Raw genomic sequence first — 19,764 nt, 5'->3', positions numbered from 1 at the left:
TGGCACAACAAGGTCTAATGTTATACAAAAATAATCAATGACTGGTTAGTGTGACTAAATAGAATAAAAAATTTAATAAATTCACAACCCCCCCCCCCAAAAAAAAAAAAAAACATGAAAAATGTTTTTCTAGTTTTCTATGTAATACATTAATAATTACATTTAATGCTGTGGAACATACTAGAAGTTAGTTAATGTTCACTTCCCTTCCTCTTATTGTCTCTCTTTGTTTTTCTCTGTAAGTTAATGTAAGACAAAAAGGCTGCTTACAGTCACAAATCAGCTATACAGAAATTGTCTCAATTCAGAATTAATTTTAGATTAATACATTTATTTCTATCAATGATAATTTGTCCTACTTAAATAACTTATAGTAAAATAATTTTTACTCTTCGATCATTGAGCATCCAGAATCAACTTACAGTGTATAGGAACAATAACATATTTTTGTAGCTTATTATTTCTTTTTATTGAATACTTTAAATGTTAGCAAGTGTCACGTGTTTTTCAACTGATATATGAGCTAATCAAAAAAATTAAGAAATTAAGAAGAGATTAATTTTACCTCAGGCTCTCCACAGTCACACTCTTCTCCTTCCTCCACATAGCCATTGCCACATGTCTGTCCCCCATACAATACTTTGACCTCTGGAATGTTGTAGAGACACATACCCACTCCCTTGTCCAAACTGGCTGCAAGATCTTTCTTGCTGCATGTGCTGAACACAGTAGGGAATGGGTAGCTAAGAAAGAGAAAACATGAACATTTGGCTTCATATTAAATCTCGCATTGATTATAAAATACTGTACTGTTCACATAAAAAGCACTGACTCACTCTTACTTTTAGTTACGCTGCCATAGCTAGTCTTGCTGGATTCCCTACTTGGACCCTGATCACTGCACAGTGTCTTTTACTTTTATATAACCATAAGTATACATAATAATCCTTATTTCTCTCTCCCTGACACCCCTCTACTCTCTCAACAATGATGGAACTAAAACGAACGGACATACGGTGCCACCCAGATGAGGATTGTTCCATTTTGAGTCTGGTTCCTCTCAATGTTCTTCCTCATACCATCTCAGGGAGTTTTTCTGGCCACTTTTTTTCACTCACGTGCTAAGTAGGCATCTTCTTCTTCTTCTTCTTCTTCTTCTTACGGCTGCTCCCATTAGGGGTCGCCACAGTGGATCATTCGACTCCATACCACCCTGTCCTCTACATCTGCCTCTTTCACACCAACTACCTGCATGTCTTCCCTCACCACATCCATGAACCTCCTCCTTGGCCTTCCTCTTTTCCTCCTACCTGGTGGCTCCATCCTCAGCATTCTCCTACCAATATAATTCATGTTCCTCCTCTGCACATGTTCAAAGCATCTCAATCTCGCCTCCCTCACCTTGTCACCAAAACATCCTACATGCGCTGTCCCTCTAATAAACTAATTTCTAATCTTGTCCATCCTCGTCACTTCCAACGTTAACCTCAACATCTTCAGCTCTGCTACCTCCAGCTCCACCTCCTGTCTTTTACTCAATGCCACTGTCTCTAATCCATACAACATCGCAGGTCTCACCACAGTCCTATAAACTTTCCCTTTCATTCTTGCAGATACCCTACTATCACAAATCACTCCTGTTACTCTTTTCCACCCACTCCACCCTGCCTGCACTCTTTTCTTTACTTCCCTTACACACTCTCCATTATTTTGCACTGTTGACCCCAGGTACCTGAACTCCTCCACCTTCTGCACCTCTTTTTCCTGAAACTGCATCACTCCACTGCCCTCCCTCTCATTCATACACATGTACTCTGTCTTACTCCTACTGAATTTCATTCCCCTTCTCTCCAGTGCATATCTCCACCTCTCCAGGCTCTTCTCAACCTGAACCAAAATTTCCAGATGTCACCCCAAGTACTTTTCTAGCTGCCTCCCTCATCACTCCTGCAGTAGTTGCCCAATCATCCAGCACCTCTTCAACACCACCGAGCCCCTGTCTGACCTCTTCCCTGAACCTCACACTACACTCTTCCTCCTTCAGTTTCCACCATCTTATTCTTCTTTCAGTCCTCACTCTCATCCTCTTTTTCTCCACCTCCAAAACCATCCTACAGACCACCATCCGATGCTGTCTAGCTACACTGTCCCCCGCCAACACCTTACAGTCTCCAATCTCCTTCAGGTTGCATCTCCTGCATAGCACATAGTCCACCTGTGTGCACCTTCCTCCACTCTTATACGTCACCCTCTGATCATCCTTCTTCTTAAAATACGTGTTCACCACTGCCATTTCCATCCTTTTAGCAAAATCTACCACCATCTGCCCTTCCACATTCCTCTCCTTAAAACTATACCTACCCATCACCTCCTCATCCCTTCTGTTCCCTTCACCTACATGTCCATTAAAGTCTGCCCCAATCACCAATCATTCTTTCCTAGGTACACCATCTACCACTTCATCTAATTCACTCCAGAATCTTTCCTTCTCCTCCATCTCACAGCCAACTTGTGGAGCATAGGCACTGATGACATTTATCATCATCCCTTCAACTTCCACCTTCACGATCATCACCCTATCAGAAACTCTCTTCACCTCCACTACACTCTTACTGTACTCTTCCTTCAGAATCACCCCTACACCATTTCTCTTTCCATCCACACCATGATAAAACTGTTTAAACCCACCTCCAATGTTCCTGGCCTTACTCCCTTTCCACTTGGTCTCCTGAACACACAACATATCTACCTTTCTCCTCTCCATCATATCAGCTACCTCTCTCCCTTTACCCGTCATAGTACCAACATTTAAAGACGTCTTCCACCTCTCCTTCTCCTCCTTCGGCCAACAGTAGCCCAATTTCCACCGGTACCCTGTCGGCTAACGATACCTGTGGCGGTCGTTGTTAACCCTGGCCTCGACCCATCCGGTATGAAATTCTCATTTGTGATCCGCATATTTGATTTGGCACATGTTTTACGCTGAATGCCCTTCCTAACGCAACCCTCCCCATTTACCCGGGCTTAGGACCGGCACTAAGAGTGCACTGGCTTGTGCATCCATAATGGCTGGGTTTTGCTAAGTAGGCATAAATGTATAAATTAGGCACTAACTTATAAATACAAATTTTATAACCTAATTATCTCTGTAAATGTGTTTTGTGACAATGTCTTTTGTTGAAAGCATTATACAAATAAAACCTCTTAAAATTACGTATGTAACTGTAGTTCCCTGAGGGGACGAGACGCTGCGTTGCGGCGCTTTGGGACACGGCCACGTTGTCCATGCTCTGAAATAATGTGTGCAATCAATCAAGCTATAAAACACACATGGAGTAAAGCCCGCACCAGCTTCTGTAATGGAAAGTAAGTGCTGAAGGGACACCGGCCAGTGTTGCATAGAGACGCAGCATTGCATTCCTTCAGTGAACTAGGGTTACATACATACCTAGAGACGTTCCCTTTCAGGAACTCAAGCTGCGTCGCAACACTTTAGGAATGAGAGTCCAATACCACCACACTGACCAATCCCTGACTAGTGTGAGTCGGCACAGCTACGCCAATGGACAGAGGAGTGGCACAGAGGTCGAGGTTATAAAACCCGACCAAGGTCAGCGTTGTGGACCAGCCCACAGTTTCGCAGAGGTCTTGGAGAGACACTCCAGAGGACCAAGCCTTAGAGGCTGCCACACTCCGGGTCAAGTGCGATCTGACCCCAAAGGGCACGTGGAGACCAGAGGACTCGTAGAAAGACGTCAAAGATTATTATCGAAAATCAATCTGCTAAGAGTCTGTTTATGAGCAGGGAGGCCTCTCCTGGGGGAGTGGGCCGTAGAAGATGAATAATTGTTCTGACTTCCTCCAAGGACTTGTCCTGTGGACATAGCAGTCCAGTGCTCGGACCGGACACACCCAGTTTAGCTTCTCCTGGTCTGGGGTCTGAAATGGAGGAGGGTTGAATGCCAGAGCTTAACAGGTCGTTGGACGACCGAGGGCACCTTGGGGATGTAACCCGCTCTAGGGTGCAGGAAGGCACTGGCCATGCCTGGAGTGAACTCCAGAAAGAAGGGGGGCACAGGGAGGGCTTGTAAATCACCTACTCTCTTTAGAGAGCAGATACTGGGCAAGAACGCAGTCTTAACTGAAAAGTGCCTCCATGAAGCCTTGGCCAAAGGCTCAAAAGGGGCTCAGATAAAACTTCCAACACACTAGCCAGGTCCCACCCAGTCTCACGCCAAAACGGCGGACGCGTAGACTTTAAGGGTGGAAAAAGCCAAACCTTTTAAGAACTGTTCCTGCAGGATCTGCAGTACTGAACCAACCAGGCAGTGGACTGGGTCAAATTAGTGCTAGCCGCATACGACCTCCTTGTAGAGAGAGCTGGAGCTGGGAAATGGTCTCTACCACCTCGGTGGAGAGACCAAAGCCTCTGAGCTGTTCCCCCTTAGGGGTCACTTTAAGCTCTGCTTAACTGCTTGACATTCAGTAACTGCCCTTCTCTGACCTTCCTGATGGCTGTGAGGATGGACAAAATGCGGGCAGAAGAAAGCTGCGTGCGCATAGTCGTCAAATCCTATATAATGCCAAGATAGGTTTTTCTCTGTGATTGGGAAAGCACACTCTTCCCAGCGTTCAGTCAAAACCCCAGCTCCTTCATGTGAGAGAGAACGACATCTGGATGCTGGACTGCTAACTGCTCTGATCAAGCTAATATCAACCAGTCGTCGATATAATTGAGGATGTGAATGCGCTGGAGTCTCCGGGAAGCCAGAGCCGCATCCACACATTTCGTGAAGGTGCAGGGTGACAAGGCAAGGCCAAATGGAAGAACCCGATATTGGTAAGCTTCAACCCCAAAAGTGAACCTCAGCAACTTCCTGTGAGAAGGAAGGATAGGTACATGAAAGTACGCATTCTTTACATCTACCATGAAAAAAAAACAGTCCTCGGATCTGATCTGAGACACGACCTGCGTGAGGATCAGCATTTTGAACCGGAGTCTCGTTAAAGAGTGGTACAGCTGACATAGATCTAGTGGGGTGTTCAGCAGCATGGCCATGTCCCTCTCAGAAATTACTGTGGCAAGCCACAGATGTCTCTTTGTGGATGTTAAGGTTAGGATGTCTTGCACCTGATGTCTCCCACATCCAACTCTCATAGCAGGTTGGCTTGGTATGCCTGTAACACCGCCATGGTGTGACCTGCCGAGGCGTATGCCTTACCCACCAGCACTGACATAGTATGTAGGGGCTTGGTGGGTAGTGTCGGGGCCTTAAGGGAGGATGCCACACCCAGGAAGAGATAGCCGGCTAACGTCAACCCCAGGCATGACTCCATAACCATGAATCCTGAGCTCCATGATGTTGGAATACACCGCGGTCTTGGGGCTAAAGCGGGGGGTGAGAAGGGCCCAGGACCTGGACACCTCATCTGGACACCTCACCTCATCAGGACCTCACCTCATTACCTCACACGTTGCGACGCCGGGAGCAAAAATCACTCATCTGGCTTCATGCTCATCGGCTGGCCAAGCTATATCTAGCTTCTCTACGGCCTGTGTCACAACCTTCAGGAGCTCCTCGCTCTCGGGCTCGCTAGCTGCTGCCCCCCACCCCCCCAAACAAGCCACACAAACACAACCGAAAAGTGTGCTTGGATTTTTTCTATGCCTTCATTTATTTATTTTTTTGACAGACAAAGACGAACACAACATTAACATTTTCACACAGAGCACTTCGTGAAAAAACAAAAGCTCCACTCCACTTTACTCCATGCCCGTTATATAGCTTCCTGGTCATAACGTCACCCCACCTTTGACAGCCTGCCTCCAATTTTGACTGATTATTTTAGTGCATGGACAACACAGCCTCGTTCCCAAAATGTTGCAACGCAGCTCGAGTTGCTGAAAAGGACCTGAGTTTAATTGAAGTGAATATGACCATTCATTCTTGTTTTTGGAGCTTATGTAAGATGGTATGAATAAACAATGAGCATAGTTATGTACAGAGAGGAGCTTGCTTACAAGGTGACATTTTTCCCTTGCAAAGAAAAATCTGACCAAATTTCACAATTTAACGTCTTATCTTTGATATATATGAAAAAAAAAATCCTTGAAGAACATAGATCAGTGTAATTATGTTCTTACTCTTTGACATGCATGCAGCAAATTTCAAAGAAAAGATGGCATGGTGGAAATCTGCCTCTAGCATGATTATGCAGAGAAAAACCCAATTTCTAAATACAGCTTGACCATATCACTCTAACAACCAAAGAAGGCAGTCTGAGCATCATTTTAATCTCTCTCAGTCAAAAAGCTGTCACTTATGACAAGCTGGAACAAAGTCATGGGGCAATGAGAAAGATGAGCTCATTTGTTTCACCTTATCAAATTGAGACTGCTCCATATAAAAATAGCTGTCTAAAAGGTTTAACTCTTTGAGACACAGAAACATTAAGTCACTTAATTAAGCAACAAAGAAGTCAAACACCAGAGCGTGCTCATGAATAAACACATGTTGCAAAATTTTCCACGTTAGTAGATCTCTGCATGAATGCAGGGACAAGTAAATTTACATTCTGATGATCATAAAAGTAATGACGCTTGGCGATAAACCACATGGTATTTACTACATGCTGTTTATTTTATAATCTTCATTATGTATAGGTAAATGAATAACTGATTGTATCAGTGATTAGTCATTATTGCTTCATCTCAAAATTAATGTTTATTATCATATGCACTTTAAAAGTGTGTGTGAATATGTGTGAGAGAAATGAGAAAGATAGATAATCGGAAAGGTTAATCATCAAGGCAACATGCAGGTAAGTCACATTTGCTCTTTACTTTCACAGCTTGACTTTTGATCAAATTGGATATTTTATAAATACATATTTCATCGGGTTTTTCAACATCAATTGCCACAAAAAGATGGTTTGTGCTAGGACAAAGATACCCTGACCAGATATGTCTTTTATGTTTTTTCTTTAATCCAAAAATTATGAGATGCAAAAAAAATTTTATTTTTCATTTTTTACTTTTTTTTTTGCATATCTATCTATCTATCTATCTATCTATCTATCTATCTATCTATCTATCTATCTATCTATCTATCTATCTATCTATCTATCTATCTATCTATTTCAAGCCAAATGATGGTATTTAAACATATTTGATTAGCAGTATTAAATAAGTACATTTAATTATAGAACAAAAACAAAAGTTGCAGACAGTAAACATTAGCTGTAATAATTTTAATATTCAATTAAAATTTTAATTTATTTGCATTAAATATACAAAATATTTCTGCAAGGGATTGCTCAGCTGCACATTTTTACTATTAGTAATGCAAAAACATCCACAAAACCAAAACTTCTTCAGGTCATGGCTACTTTTTGGCTTTCTGAAAAGCAATGTGTACCCTGTGGCTCATATATACACACTTGGGCAAAAGCTTTATATAGCTAAATGTTAATAAGAAAATGCTTTTAATGTTTATAAGAAAAATTATTGGTCAGGAAATTAGCAAGAATAAAATAAACGTTAAGAAGCAGACGACTAAGCACACCTTTACTACTAAACAAAGGCTTTGGTGAATAAGTGGGACTAAAGTTTAGCTTTAAAAGTAGAGAAATCCCGTTCAGAGGTGAGATCAGGAGGGAGGCAATTCCAAAGCTTAGGAGCTGCTACTGAGAATGTACCCCACGATTTATATCTTGTTCTAGGCATTTCAAACAAGACATGATTAGAGGACCTGAGAGTTCAGCCATGGATGGATAAGTTCATTTAAATAGACTGGGGCCGTACCAGACAGAGATTTGAAAACAAATAATAGGATTTTATATTGAATCCTGTACTGTACAGGGAACCAGTGGAGAGAACATCTTATTCATTTTTATCACCACATTATCATTTTAAAGCTGCTTGGAGACAATGTTCATTGTTAAAAACACTATACAAATAAAAATGAATTGAATTACTTCTTTGCTTTCATGTAAATTGATATCAACGTTTTGATGGTCTATGGTGCAGTGAAGAATACTTCATACAGAATTGCCTCAACTATTTGTTCATCTATTTGTTTAGAGAACAAAACACTGAAAATAACGTCACTTTGTCCTTACGCTTGGCACCCACATTCCCACATAACCTCATTCCTTTAAGCCTGCCCTTTTTGTGCCTTTTTAACTCTGCACTTCCATTTGCAAAGGCATTACCTCTTACAAGAGGAAGTTCAGTGTAAGGTTTTAATGCTTCTTGTGAAAGGAAGCAGGAGGACACTGCTGGGAATCAAACGTTCCTGTGTCAGGATTGACTGTCACCAGTGCTATTAAAGAACATCCAACATAGCAAATAAAGATGCTGTTATCACTTAGGCTGTACTCACTTTTGTTGCCAGCTATTAAAACAATAATGGCTGTATGTTCAGGGGACAGTAAACCTGTACTGTTAAACATGCTGCACATTGACTACTCTAAAGGTTTATTTCTTGAGAAGATATACTAAAATGTTTCCTGAAATATAATAATGCAATTATAATCGATATTGTACTTTTTGTCATTTAGTTTATAATAAACAATGCAATATTTAAAAGAGTGTTTAAGTATTACTAGAGACAACCTATGTAATAAGACTAAATTTAAACACCTCATCTTTTTAAATCTTGATTTATTATAAGTCAAGTTGCACTATAAAAGCAAGATCACTAAATCTTTTTGCAGTCAGCAGGAAATACATTGAGATATCCTGTCATTATAGATTTACAGTATTTTTTATTTATAAAATAAAATTATGCATTTATCACAGTTAATACTTAATTACATAACACATGAAAGGCAAGTGGATGATATTAAGAAATGGGTATGGTTTAGTGGATATTCAGTTTAAGTAACCTTTTTTTTTTTTTTTTTAATTAAAAATAACTTCAATAACAGCAACAAAAAAAAAAATCATAGACCCCCTGGCTCAGCTTCACAGATCCCTGCAAGCCAGACCCAACTATGAATATCATTGGTATATACAGTATTACAAAAAATAGATTAAAAAAACGTGTGTGTGGCCTGGCATCCCATCGTGGTTGTTTTCTAATTTTACACCCAGTGCCATTTTCTGAGCTGCAAAGCATAATTTTAAGCCACAAATAAATTTTTGAATTGTGACTAATCTATATACATTGCCTTGTGATTCCAAGGCCAAAAACAATTTTACAAAATTTCAACAACTTTGCACAGTAGAGAATGCTATTAACAGCTGAAGAGTCAATCAATGAAATACCTGCTTTAAGAAAAGAGTGGAATGTCCATGGCATTTCACTTTATTCTGCCCCTCATTACCTTCACACCAAGTCCATTTCCTAGTGTTTAACCTCCTACTATAACTTAATTTCTGATGAAATACCAGGAAAAAGGGAATGCCATTCAAATGTTGAACCCAGACTTTTTACTGACAACATGTCATAGCAGTGAGAAATCAATACCGAAGCACTAATGGCCATAGCATTTGGCAGTAAGAAGCATACTTCATTAGTTTGTGGCAGCGGAGGTGTGGTCAAGTGTCAGCTGTAGACAGAAGGAAGGCAAGCAAAGTGGCAGGTAACACGTAATGATTCTCACTAGTGGCTTTTTGCAGCCAGTTTGTGTCTACCCAGTCGGCCACATCCAAAAGAGACAGCTGGCAACACAAAGATTGATTGTTGCAATATTAACCACTACACTGAAAAAAGTAAAAAATAAAAAATAGGATGTAAAAAGAGCCCTTGCTTATGTAACATTCTGTCTTCAATCATTCAAGCCTTTCTCCATACCCTCACTTGAAAGCTGATGTCACATAATTAGGGCTGCTGCTATCGATTATTTTAGTAATCGAGTATTTTAGCCATTATTCCATCGATTTATCAAGTAATTGGATAAGAAGGACTTTTTCTTAATTAAAAAGCAAAAACGGATCTCTTGAAATGAAGTATTTTGTTTGCCTTTTGAGAAAAATGTAAATTTTTATTGCTGAAATTGCATACAAGAATATAATGGAAAACTAAATCCATTTAGTGCATTTAACAGCCATATTACCTCAAAATACAAATCGAGTTGCTTTTATTAAGTCTCTCTGTAGTGGCGGTGTTACGGGAAACTATTAGTTTAATGAAACTCATAATTATTCTCATTCATGTATTTATTTATTTAATCTCGCACAGTACCATGATGTGGTTTTCTTGTCCCCGGAAAGCTGCTTGAAATCTTCCACGTACTAAATCCGTGTATTTATCGCCAGCTTAAAAAACGTGCTCCACTACCTGCTATAAAAATCAACTTTAAAAACGGTAACCGCACCGCGTTTTATTTATGTTTTAGTTTGAAATGATCACAAACTTTAGAAACTTTCTGTCATATTTTTGACCTGAATCTTCTTCTCGCCCTTTGCTGTTTTCTCCCCGTTCCTCTATTTTTCATTCTGCAACGTTTTCTATGTTACCTGTCCAGAGCGTCAGTAAAGTGTTACAATGGTAAAGTGTAACAATGGTCCGTGGGTAACACCATGCTCTGTATTCCGTAAAATAGACTAAACGAAATTAATTTGCTTTTTATTAAGAATTACTGAAGTATTCATCACAGTCCGAAACACAATATGAATTCAAAAGTGGATGCACGTGTAGATTTTTAATTGTGAGCATAGCAAGTATAGCAAGTTTAAAAAAAGTGCAACACTAGAAACAAAAACAAGACAAAAGCAAAAGAACTAGGAGCATGACAAGGTAAACACAGCATGGAACAGAGTAGACATCAACAAGAAGGTGTGAGTGATTATTGACTGGCATTGGAATGACTGATTGGAATTGCAGATCTGTCCCAAGCCCTCCTCCAGTTTCCTCTTTCCAAAACTTGTCACAGCAATATTGATCAAACAAGTTTCCTTTTAATAAAATATTAATTTTAGCTTAGAAATAATATTAATGGAAACAGCTAACAACTAACAGTTGTTAGTTTTCAGACTGCTGTCTTTTGAGCAACATCTTTCTTTTCAAAGTCAAACCAGCTCCATGTGAGGTCATGTAAAGTCATGTAAAGAAAAACTATAATTTACCTACATGAAATGTCAGGTCTCACATAGATAAAACAACAATTATAATATTACCATAGATAATCCTGTGTAAAATTTAGTTGTCTTTGTGAATCAATCCACATTTTAATACTGTCATTATGTTGCCACATTAATAATAATAATTATAATAATAATTATATAATTAAATGTATATTCATATTAATAAAATAATAAATAAATCAGTGATTCTGAATTTAGACCAGCAGAGAATGCCTTTCTGGCTCTGACAGCCCACCAATAGTATCCATTGAGGTGAATATCCAACATACATACATACATATATCAGTATACAGGTACTATATGCAATTTACGACCATTCGACCTTACGACCACAATCGCTAGCCTCGGCGTACGACAGTACATTTCACAGTACTGTACATATAGCCTACTCTACTTACGACCATCGTGTTACGACCGATTTGTCGGTCCCAAGTGGTCGTAAGTCGATGACTACCTGTAATGTCATTAATTAATATTATTGATATTATTAGGTTAAGATTATTATTAAGATTATTATAATATAATATAAAACAATATTATTAATATTTGATTTATCTTTTATCTTTCAACTTCATTCATTAGTGCACACAGACTAACTGCTGTTTTACAACGCAAAAAAAATAAACTGTGCCTAATAGGATCTGTTATAAGCTGCTGATTTATGTAGCTGAACTCCATATTCCAAAATTAAACCAAATTTGGAGTGATTCATGGTTTAATGCTTTTTATTAAGCAATGCAGTAGCAGTGTACATGTATTAAATGTTACATGTTTATTTTTCCATGAATAATTGCCATATTTTAAATAAGATTTCATTAGTGTTGCATTTGTATGTTTTTACAAAATGTTCTCTGGCTTAAAGGCAGTGGCCTGAGATATTACTGCGGAAATAAATTTGAGACCTCTACTCAAGTTACATCAGAAATGAGAACTGCACACCTTTCAAAAAACTTTCACACCATTAATAATGGTGTCACCAACTTTAGATACTTAATTCATCAATGCTGAATAAGGCACAGTGTGAAAAATGACATGTAGACCAAGAAGCCAGACAAAGTTTGTGCTGGGAGGGATAGAATATTAATGGCAAATGCAAGAAAGTCTCTTGGCATGTTTTGTATTTTGGCACCAAAGCTTGGCTCAGGAGTAACAGGAGCTTGGAGCATTTGGCATGGAGCAAAGCTGGAAAGCCTGGTGGCAGGTCAGACTGGTTCACGGAGCTTGGAACTGAGCATTCAGCAAACTAAGCTGTAAAGAGTGTGCGAGTGCCATTTCCCTGCCAGTGCGCTCTCCAGCCATGCTGCAGGAAGTATGCAGATAAGGAAAGCCAGCCATGCACACAAGCATGAAAAACATACACCACACACCCACACACACGAGTCAAGTGTGCGTGTCCACTCAGACCCTCTCATATTCAATGCTTACCTCGCTGTCTTCTCCGTTGCCAAACCAAACCAATCCCTCTGTTCCTAGCCACAATCTGTGCAACCCCCTAAACTTCCCCTCTGGAATCACTTTACATAACTATCTCAGTGCCCAGCAAATCCTTCAGCCCACAATCACACTTCACTTCCATGTTTGGTCCACTAAATCCTTAAAGTGATTCCCAGGCCCAGTAACGTAATAACGTTACTCAAACCACCAAAAAGCTTAAATTTACACAACTCACCCACACCCTTTTTTTTCAAGGACAGGGAAAAACATCTGCTTATAGCAAATACAGTTTAAATCAGCTATATGACTTTCAAAGCCGTCAACATTATACAGCCAACTCTAGAAGTATTTGCACTCTTTGAGGAAAAAAAAATCAAAGGAACATGCAAATATACATTTAAAAAATATGTCAATTACAAAGTCAATTACAAAATAGTTGCAAATAATAAGGGAAGTGACTAAATTCGTTTAAATTCATGAAACCAAACACATGTGCTGGAATGTACCAACTAGGTGGCACAGAAAAATATCTCAATGATGATAAATCATTTGGGGGGTGGAAGTATCGTCATCTTGTTTGCTTTTTGGTATAGCCCTTGATTCTAATGCTTTTAATTTGGGAGATTTTTGCAAGCACTAAATTGGAATTGAATAATTTTTCTTCTATGTTGCAGTTAGCAGTAAATCATATATGAAGTAGTAATGGTGTGGTGGTGTTTTTCCTTATACTGATATGGTACTATTCATTAAACTAAAATGGGGTATTAAATAAGATTCTAGATAAAGAAAAGGCAAACAAAATAATTTTGTATACATCATTAGGCCTAGGTGATAAACCTATTAAATGTTTTTTAATAATCTATGTTTTCCTATATACCATCAAGAAAGGCATTTAAGAAAAAAATTGCATAGTCTTGTTTCTCTCGACTTCACACACAACTGACGTTTCTATTCAGCGGGTGAAAGTTGAAAGTTGGCATCAATGAACTGCACAAAATCAGAAGTTTTGAACTGTTTTTTTTTTCATGGGTCTGACTCACACAAGAATTAAGCAGTGTTTTAACCTTATGAGATGTGATCCCATGTCTGCTATGCTACAGGTCTGCTGTAAATTTTTAATAATTAGGTAAGAAATAATCTATGGCTACAGTAGGTGTTGATGGGTATAATGCATGGATTAGCTGTGGATTATTAATCTTACACTGTAGGCATTTGCCAGCATTAGCAAGTTCAAACTGGCATTGATGTTTTTTAGTGCAAAACTGACAATATACCGTATTTTTCAGACTTTAAGCCGCTACTTTTTTCCCACGTTTTGAGCCCCTTGGCTTAAACAACGAAGCGGCTAATTTATGGATTTTTTCTGGGTTTTTCCCTGTTTCACAAACTTCAAGCCAAAAAACTGAGCGACTTAACATTAGACCAATGAAATTTCCGAACGGAAACGAAAAAACGCAACTCACCTGTGTTCTGAGCTGCATGGCATCGGGAGAAAAACTTCCAATGGTGGGGATTTTTAAACGCACGACGATACCAAAAGATAAACTTCCGAGAGAAATAGTTGTGAAAGGAAGGAGGAAGACCGTGAACAATGACTTACTTGGTAGGCTACTGTTTAGATAAAAGCCGTTGTAACACGTTGAGTCAGGGTCATGGGAGAGCTCGCTAACTCCAGTTGCAACAGAAATCATAAAAGAACAGACAGGTTTCCAAAACTCGTGCCTTTTTATTTTTCATGGCAACAGCGTTACAGGTTAGTCAAAGAAACTTGTAAATGAGCGTCAGAAAATAATAAGGACATATTCTTCGTCTTGAACACATGCAGTAATACTGGAAAAATGCATTGGCATGCTATTCACCAAAATACCGCTATGCTCCTAAAGGAAGCGCAACATATTTCACCCATTACACCGTGTGTAACATGCCTTTCGTTAATGCCTGTGTAAAGTTAATTAGTGTAGACACCTGCAGCTTATAGACAGGTGAGGCTTATTTATGTTAAAATAAAAATATTTGTAAAATTCAGTGGGTGCGGCTTATATATGGGCGCGCTTTATAGTCCGGAAATTACGGTGTGTATATATATGTATATATATATATATATATATATATATATATATATATATATATATATATATATATATATATATATATATATATATATATATATTAGTTTTTTTTTACATAAATAAGCCTAACTAATGAACTAACGAACTTTACACAGGCTTTAACGAAAGACATGTTACACACGGTGTAACGGGTAAAATATGTTGCGCTTCCTTTAGGAGCATAGCGGTATTTTGGGTTTACTGCAAACTGCAACACAACATACAAGATCATTTATTACATTATTATATATATATATATATATATATATATATATATATATATATATATATATATATATATATATATATATATATATAAAACATTTTTATGTAATAAATGATCTTGTATGTTGTGTTGCAGTTTGCAGTAAACCATACATGAGGCAGTAAAGGTGTGGTGTCGTTCTTTATACTGATTACTGGCATTATTTAGTAAACTAAAATGGGGTACTGATCAAGTCAATTCTAAAATAAAGAAGGGGCAAAACATTATTCATCCAGTTACACCATTTTATATATATATATATATACACACATACACGTAATGCAGTTAACGCAGAATTGTGAACATCAACATCAATTTTAAATAAAATACCTACTGGGTCTAAATAACAAATATATTAATAACTAATACAGATCTGAATATACAGTATCTTACAAAAGTGGGTAAAATTCACTTTTGTGAAATATATCTAAGATGTAGGATTCTTCCTGCTCTCAGATAAAAAAGTGCAAAAAGTTTACATTAATTTAAATTAATAAACAAAGAAATAGTTTTTAAAGAGAGGGTTATAGAGAGAGAGTATGAGAGATCAGATGTGTATAAATAATGTATGTCTGTGCCATGCCTCTACTATAATAAATCTGTTTTTTTGAGTTATGTTTCTCCAGTTTGTTAAATTCGTCTTGTGTTACGGCCTGTTTTTTTAAATCATCATATAAGGTCAATGACAAGTAAAACTTATTTATTTAGCTCAATAAAGTCATTAGAAAACTCTCACTCTGTATGTTACTGTGGTTACATTTGTTTAAATGGAAGCACATTCATTTAGAGCAGTGATCAACTACCTAGAGTTACCCATTGAATGCTTAAACAAACACCTTCCAACCAGAATCAAGTATTTAAACTGACTTTACTAATAGACTAAACATATTAAACATACTGAACAGCAGGTACTGCAGGCTGTTACAATATTATATATATAAGTTCATACTTGAATGAAACAAGGCTGTTGGCTATATTTGGCACATAGGCCTTGAGTTTGACATGTGCATTAAAGAGTAAATTGGTTGTATGTGTGTGTGTGTGTGTGTGTGTGTGTGTGTGTGTGTGTGTGTGTGTGTGTGTGTGTGTGTGCAGAAACATCAGAAGTTTTCTGAAGTTCCCTGTTTTTTCAGAAAACCAATCACTCCAAAACATCATGCTGTGTGGACCTCTGTTCAAGCGCCAGTGCACCTGCAGTGCTTTTGACATCTTACAGCGTGTTTTTCTTTAGTTGGAAGAAGTGAGATCAGATCTAAAGCAAAGCCAGCTTTTTCCCCCCACAAGTAAGCACAACTGACAGGACTGATCATGAAAAACAAATTATAAAAAAAGAGTGAAAGGAGAGAGCGAGAGAAAAATAGTAAAAGACTGAGATAGAAAAAAAAATGTGTTGAGGAAGATAAAAAAAATAACAGTTAAAATCATGGAAAGATTGTTTACAATTCATCTACACAGCAGGTCAACTTCACTTCCTAGTTCATTTGCAGGAAAGTAAATGTGCTCGCTCTCTCAATCTCTCTCTCTCTTTCTCTCTCTCACCCACACACATACACACACGCATGCTGTTGATTATTATTTCAGCTGAGCGTGTGTGCTGCATGAAATTTCCTGGAAGAGGTTGAGAGTTCCAATGGATAATGTTAGCTTAAAGCCCTCCCGACAAGGCCAAAACTTAAAAAACATTAATCAAACTTCCCTTTGGGATCTTTAGTCTTGCAGCACAGGCCATCAGTACACCTCATATCAAAAACCCACTCCGACATTCACACTTTCTTACATCTCCACATTCACACGCTGACTCTCCTATATTCCTATTTGACATCCAACAGTACACGTTTATCACCTCTATTAACACTGAAAGGGAAAGTAATGCAAAGCTCGATATAATATAACTCGTTTTACACCCAGACCTTTTTGGCACGGTATACTGACTGACCTTATTAATGCTGCACTGATAAGACCACGTGAAAATGTGGAAGCAGACAGTCATTTAATCAGTGCTGTTAAGTAGCGTTTACCAATCTGGAATCAGGACACCATTGCGCTGTGCATTGCTGAGGCAATAACAGAGTAGTCTGTGATTAGACATGCAGACATAGCAATAAAAGGCCATGGAGATATGCATTCTGAGATAACATCAGATGTCCTTTATTTTACAAATGTCATCTGACACGATTCATATTGCAGGCACATTTGTTTTTCTCATAGGGTTGAGAGTAACTAAAGATAGGGTTCAGGAAAGTTCATAATCCAAACTGCATTTCTACCTGAATAATTAATATTAGAAGAAGAAGAAGAAGAAGAAGAAGAAGAAGAAGAAGAAGAAGATGAAGAAGGAAAAGAAGAAGAAGAAGAGGAAAAAAACTTAAAGAAAAAGAAGATGATTATGTGGTCTGTCAATAATTTTGTACAGGTGGATGCATGATGGAATCACTAATGGATAACAGTAATCCAGGTTTGGGACAACCTTGGGCAATCAACACCTTTCACAAGATATAATCTGCAATAAACCAAAATACCCACAGTGATCCATTAAACAGCCAACTGTTTTAACAACACACAGCGGAGCTATAAAAAAAGCAACTGCAATTCCAAACACTACTATACACTACTTGGCAAACAAATGGGCCAAGGCCACAAAACAAACAATGAAGCTTTGAACAGTCTTAACGACAAACAATTGGTCAGGAAATGAGCAAGAATTAAACAATAAAGAATATGTATATTAACATGGGATAGCTTCTTACCTTTTTTTTACCGAGTTCTCTAAATGCTATGTGGGTAAACTTATAGACAGCTTTTTTCAAAAAGAAAAGTCAAATTCTGATAGCTTCAAACAGTTCAGTTTGTGAACCAAGACGTTCAATTTTACATAAATATTCAAAAATCTGTATTATTATTTTATGAACCTGTTAATGGGGGGCACTTGGACACTAGTGGCATGTTTGGTTAACATGTAATTATGATTCTCACTGATATAATGCACCAAGTGGTCTATTGGCTTTGCTAAAGATGACCAGTGAAGCTGTTATATCCCTTTGAAGAAGTAATCCTCTCAAAACTAAATGCCATTCTAAGGTCACTGAATAGCATTGGAATCACTTTGTTCAGGAGATTTACCTGTTCCTCTTACATCTGTACATCACTCTCTTTCTTTCTATTTCTCTCCCTCTGCTCATAAATCTGGAAACCGTACAGGTATTGTCAGCACTCATCACATAATTCAAGCTTGTCCTCACTTTCTTACAAACTTCTTTCCTGTTTTTTTTCCCTGTCCATAACAATATACCTATCTCTCTATCCACTCATGCATCTTTCTGCTTCACTTCAGTCTGTCTGTCTAACCTATTCCTTTATCTCTCTTTCTCTTTTCGGTTTTCTTATGTACCTGCCCTCAGTACTGGCCTTGAATCTGTCTGTCAGTTTGAGTGGTTTGAACATTTGGATGCACGCAAGCAGTTGTGTGTGTTGATTTTATACCATAGTCTGCACACTTAATACTGATTGGATAGAAGGTTTGTAGAAGGGTCACAGGTATTTCTGGTCAGTTTAATTACCATTTGAAATTAATACATTACTTTATAACAACTGCAACCGAAGTAACCATGCAGTTGCATAGAAAGAGAGACAACCATTGTAAAATTTTCTAATTTCCTTACTCATTTAACTCATACGGTTAATACTTTGATAATTATTCTTTATTTAAAAAATTCTAATGAAAATAAAAATTAAATAAATGCCAAAAGTTGTATTATTAGTTGCAGCGAAGCAGCAGAAGTGAATGTAATACACACATATGTATACAGACTGTTGATACACCAAGAGGGGAAGCTACACAGTGGTAAACTTGGCTGCATCCCAGATTTTCTGAGATTTGATGCAGCTATCAATTTGATTTATTCTCTCCTTTAAGTGGTACATTTCTTTAATTTAAACATTTGATATGTCTTATATTTTCAATTGTCTTGTGCCTTCTAGGTTTTCCCCCTTTGTTGTAGTTCCCTATTCTTTTTCTAGTCATAGTCTTGTCATTTGTTGTTGCTCCTCAGTTTTTTTTTTTTTTTTTGGATTAAAAGTTTTACATCTGCCTTCTATAAAATAATTTTGTGTATATATATATATATATATATATATATATATATATATATATATATATATATATATATATATATATATATATATATATATATATATATATAAAAAGTTTAATCCAGAATATTTTTGGAAACTGTGCATGGCACTATCATATATATAAACTTTGAACTGCCCACAATATTGCCTCTTGTAGATGTCTGCAATTTGCAAATACTGTGATTTAGAAATCTGTGTGCACCACTAGTAAATTGCTTCCCACAGGAAGACTGGGTAAAAAGAAGACGATTATGTCTTCCTTTTCCTATACTATAACATTTTTGGCAAGTGTTTGAGTGATATTTGAGTTATTTGATATTTGAGTTTAGGTGAAGTATTAAGCTTTAAACTCAACATTGAATTAAAATCCGTACACAGTGTTTTGTTCAACAAATGCACTGACAACAAAATGACAAAGAAATGCATTTGTAGCTGTTAGTTTGATCCCTGGTATATCTACAAGCATGTATAGTATGTCTTTTAACCCAGCCATTATGGATGCACAAGCAAGTGCACTCTTAGTGCCGGTCCCAAGCCCGGGTAAATGGGGAGGGTTGCGTTAGGAAGGGCATCCAGCGTAAAACATGTGCCAAGTCAAATATGCGGATCACAAATGAGATTTTCATACCGGATCAGTCGAGGCCCGGGTTAACAACGACAGGGTCAGCATTAGCCGACAGGGTACCGGTGAAAATTGGGCTACTGTTGGCCGAAGGAGGAGAAGGAGAGGAGGA

General features: G+C 37.9%; 1 protein-coding gene across 2 annotated transcripts in view; it reads right to left on the bottom strand.

Moving 5' to 3' along the window:
* adam12b (ADAM metallopeptidase domain 12b) overlaps positions 1-19,764 on the bottom strand; it is a 146,859-nt gene that overhangs the window by 20,629 nt on the left and 106,466 nt on the right. For both annotated transcript variants that reach the window (XM_083550436.1, XM_083550437.1), the window contains exon 12: positions 566-743. In XM_083550436.1, the coding sequence (XP_083406562.1) occupies positions 566-743 (178 nt within the window). The remainder of the gene's footprint in view (positions 1-565; positions 744-19,764) is intronic.

This window comes from Silurus aristotelis (assembly GCF_946808225.1).
Source record: "Silurus aristotelis genome assembly, chromosome: 9".
Classification (NCBI taxonomy): Eukaryota; Metazoa; Chordata; class Actinopteri; order Siluriformes; family Siluridae; genus Silurus; species Silurus aristotelis.
Note: the sequence above shows the minus strand (reverse complement) of the source record. Positions and strands in the feature narration are given on the sequence as shown.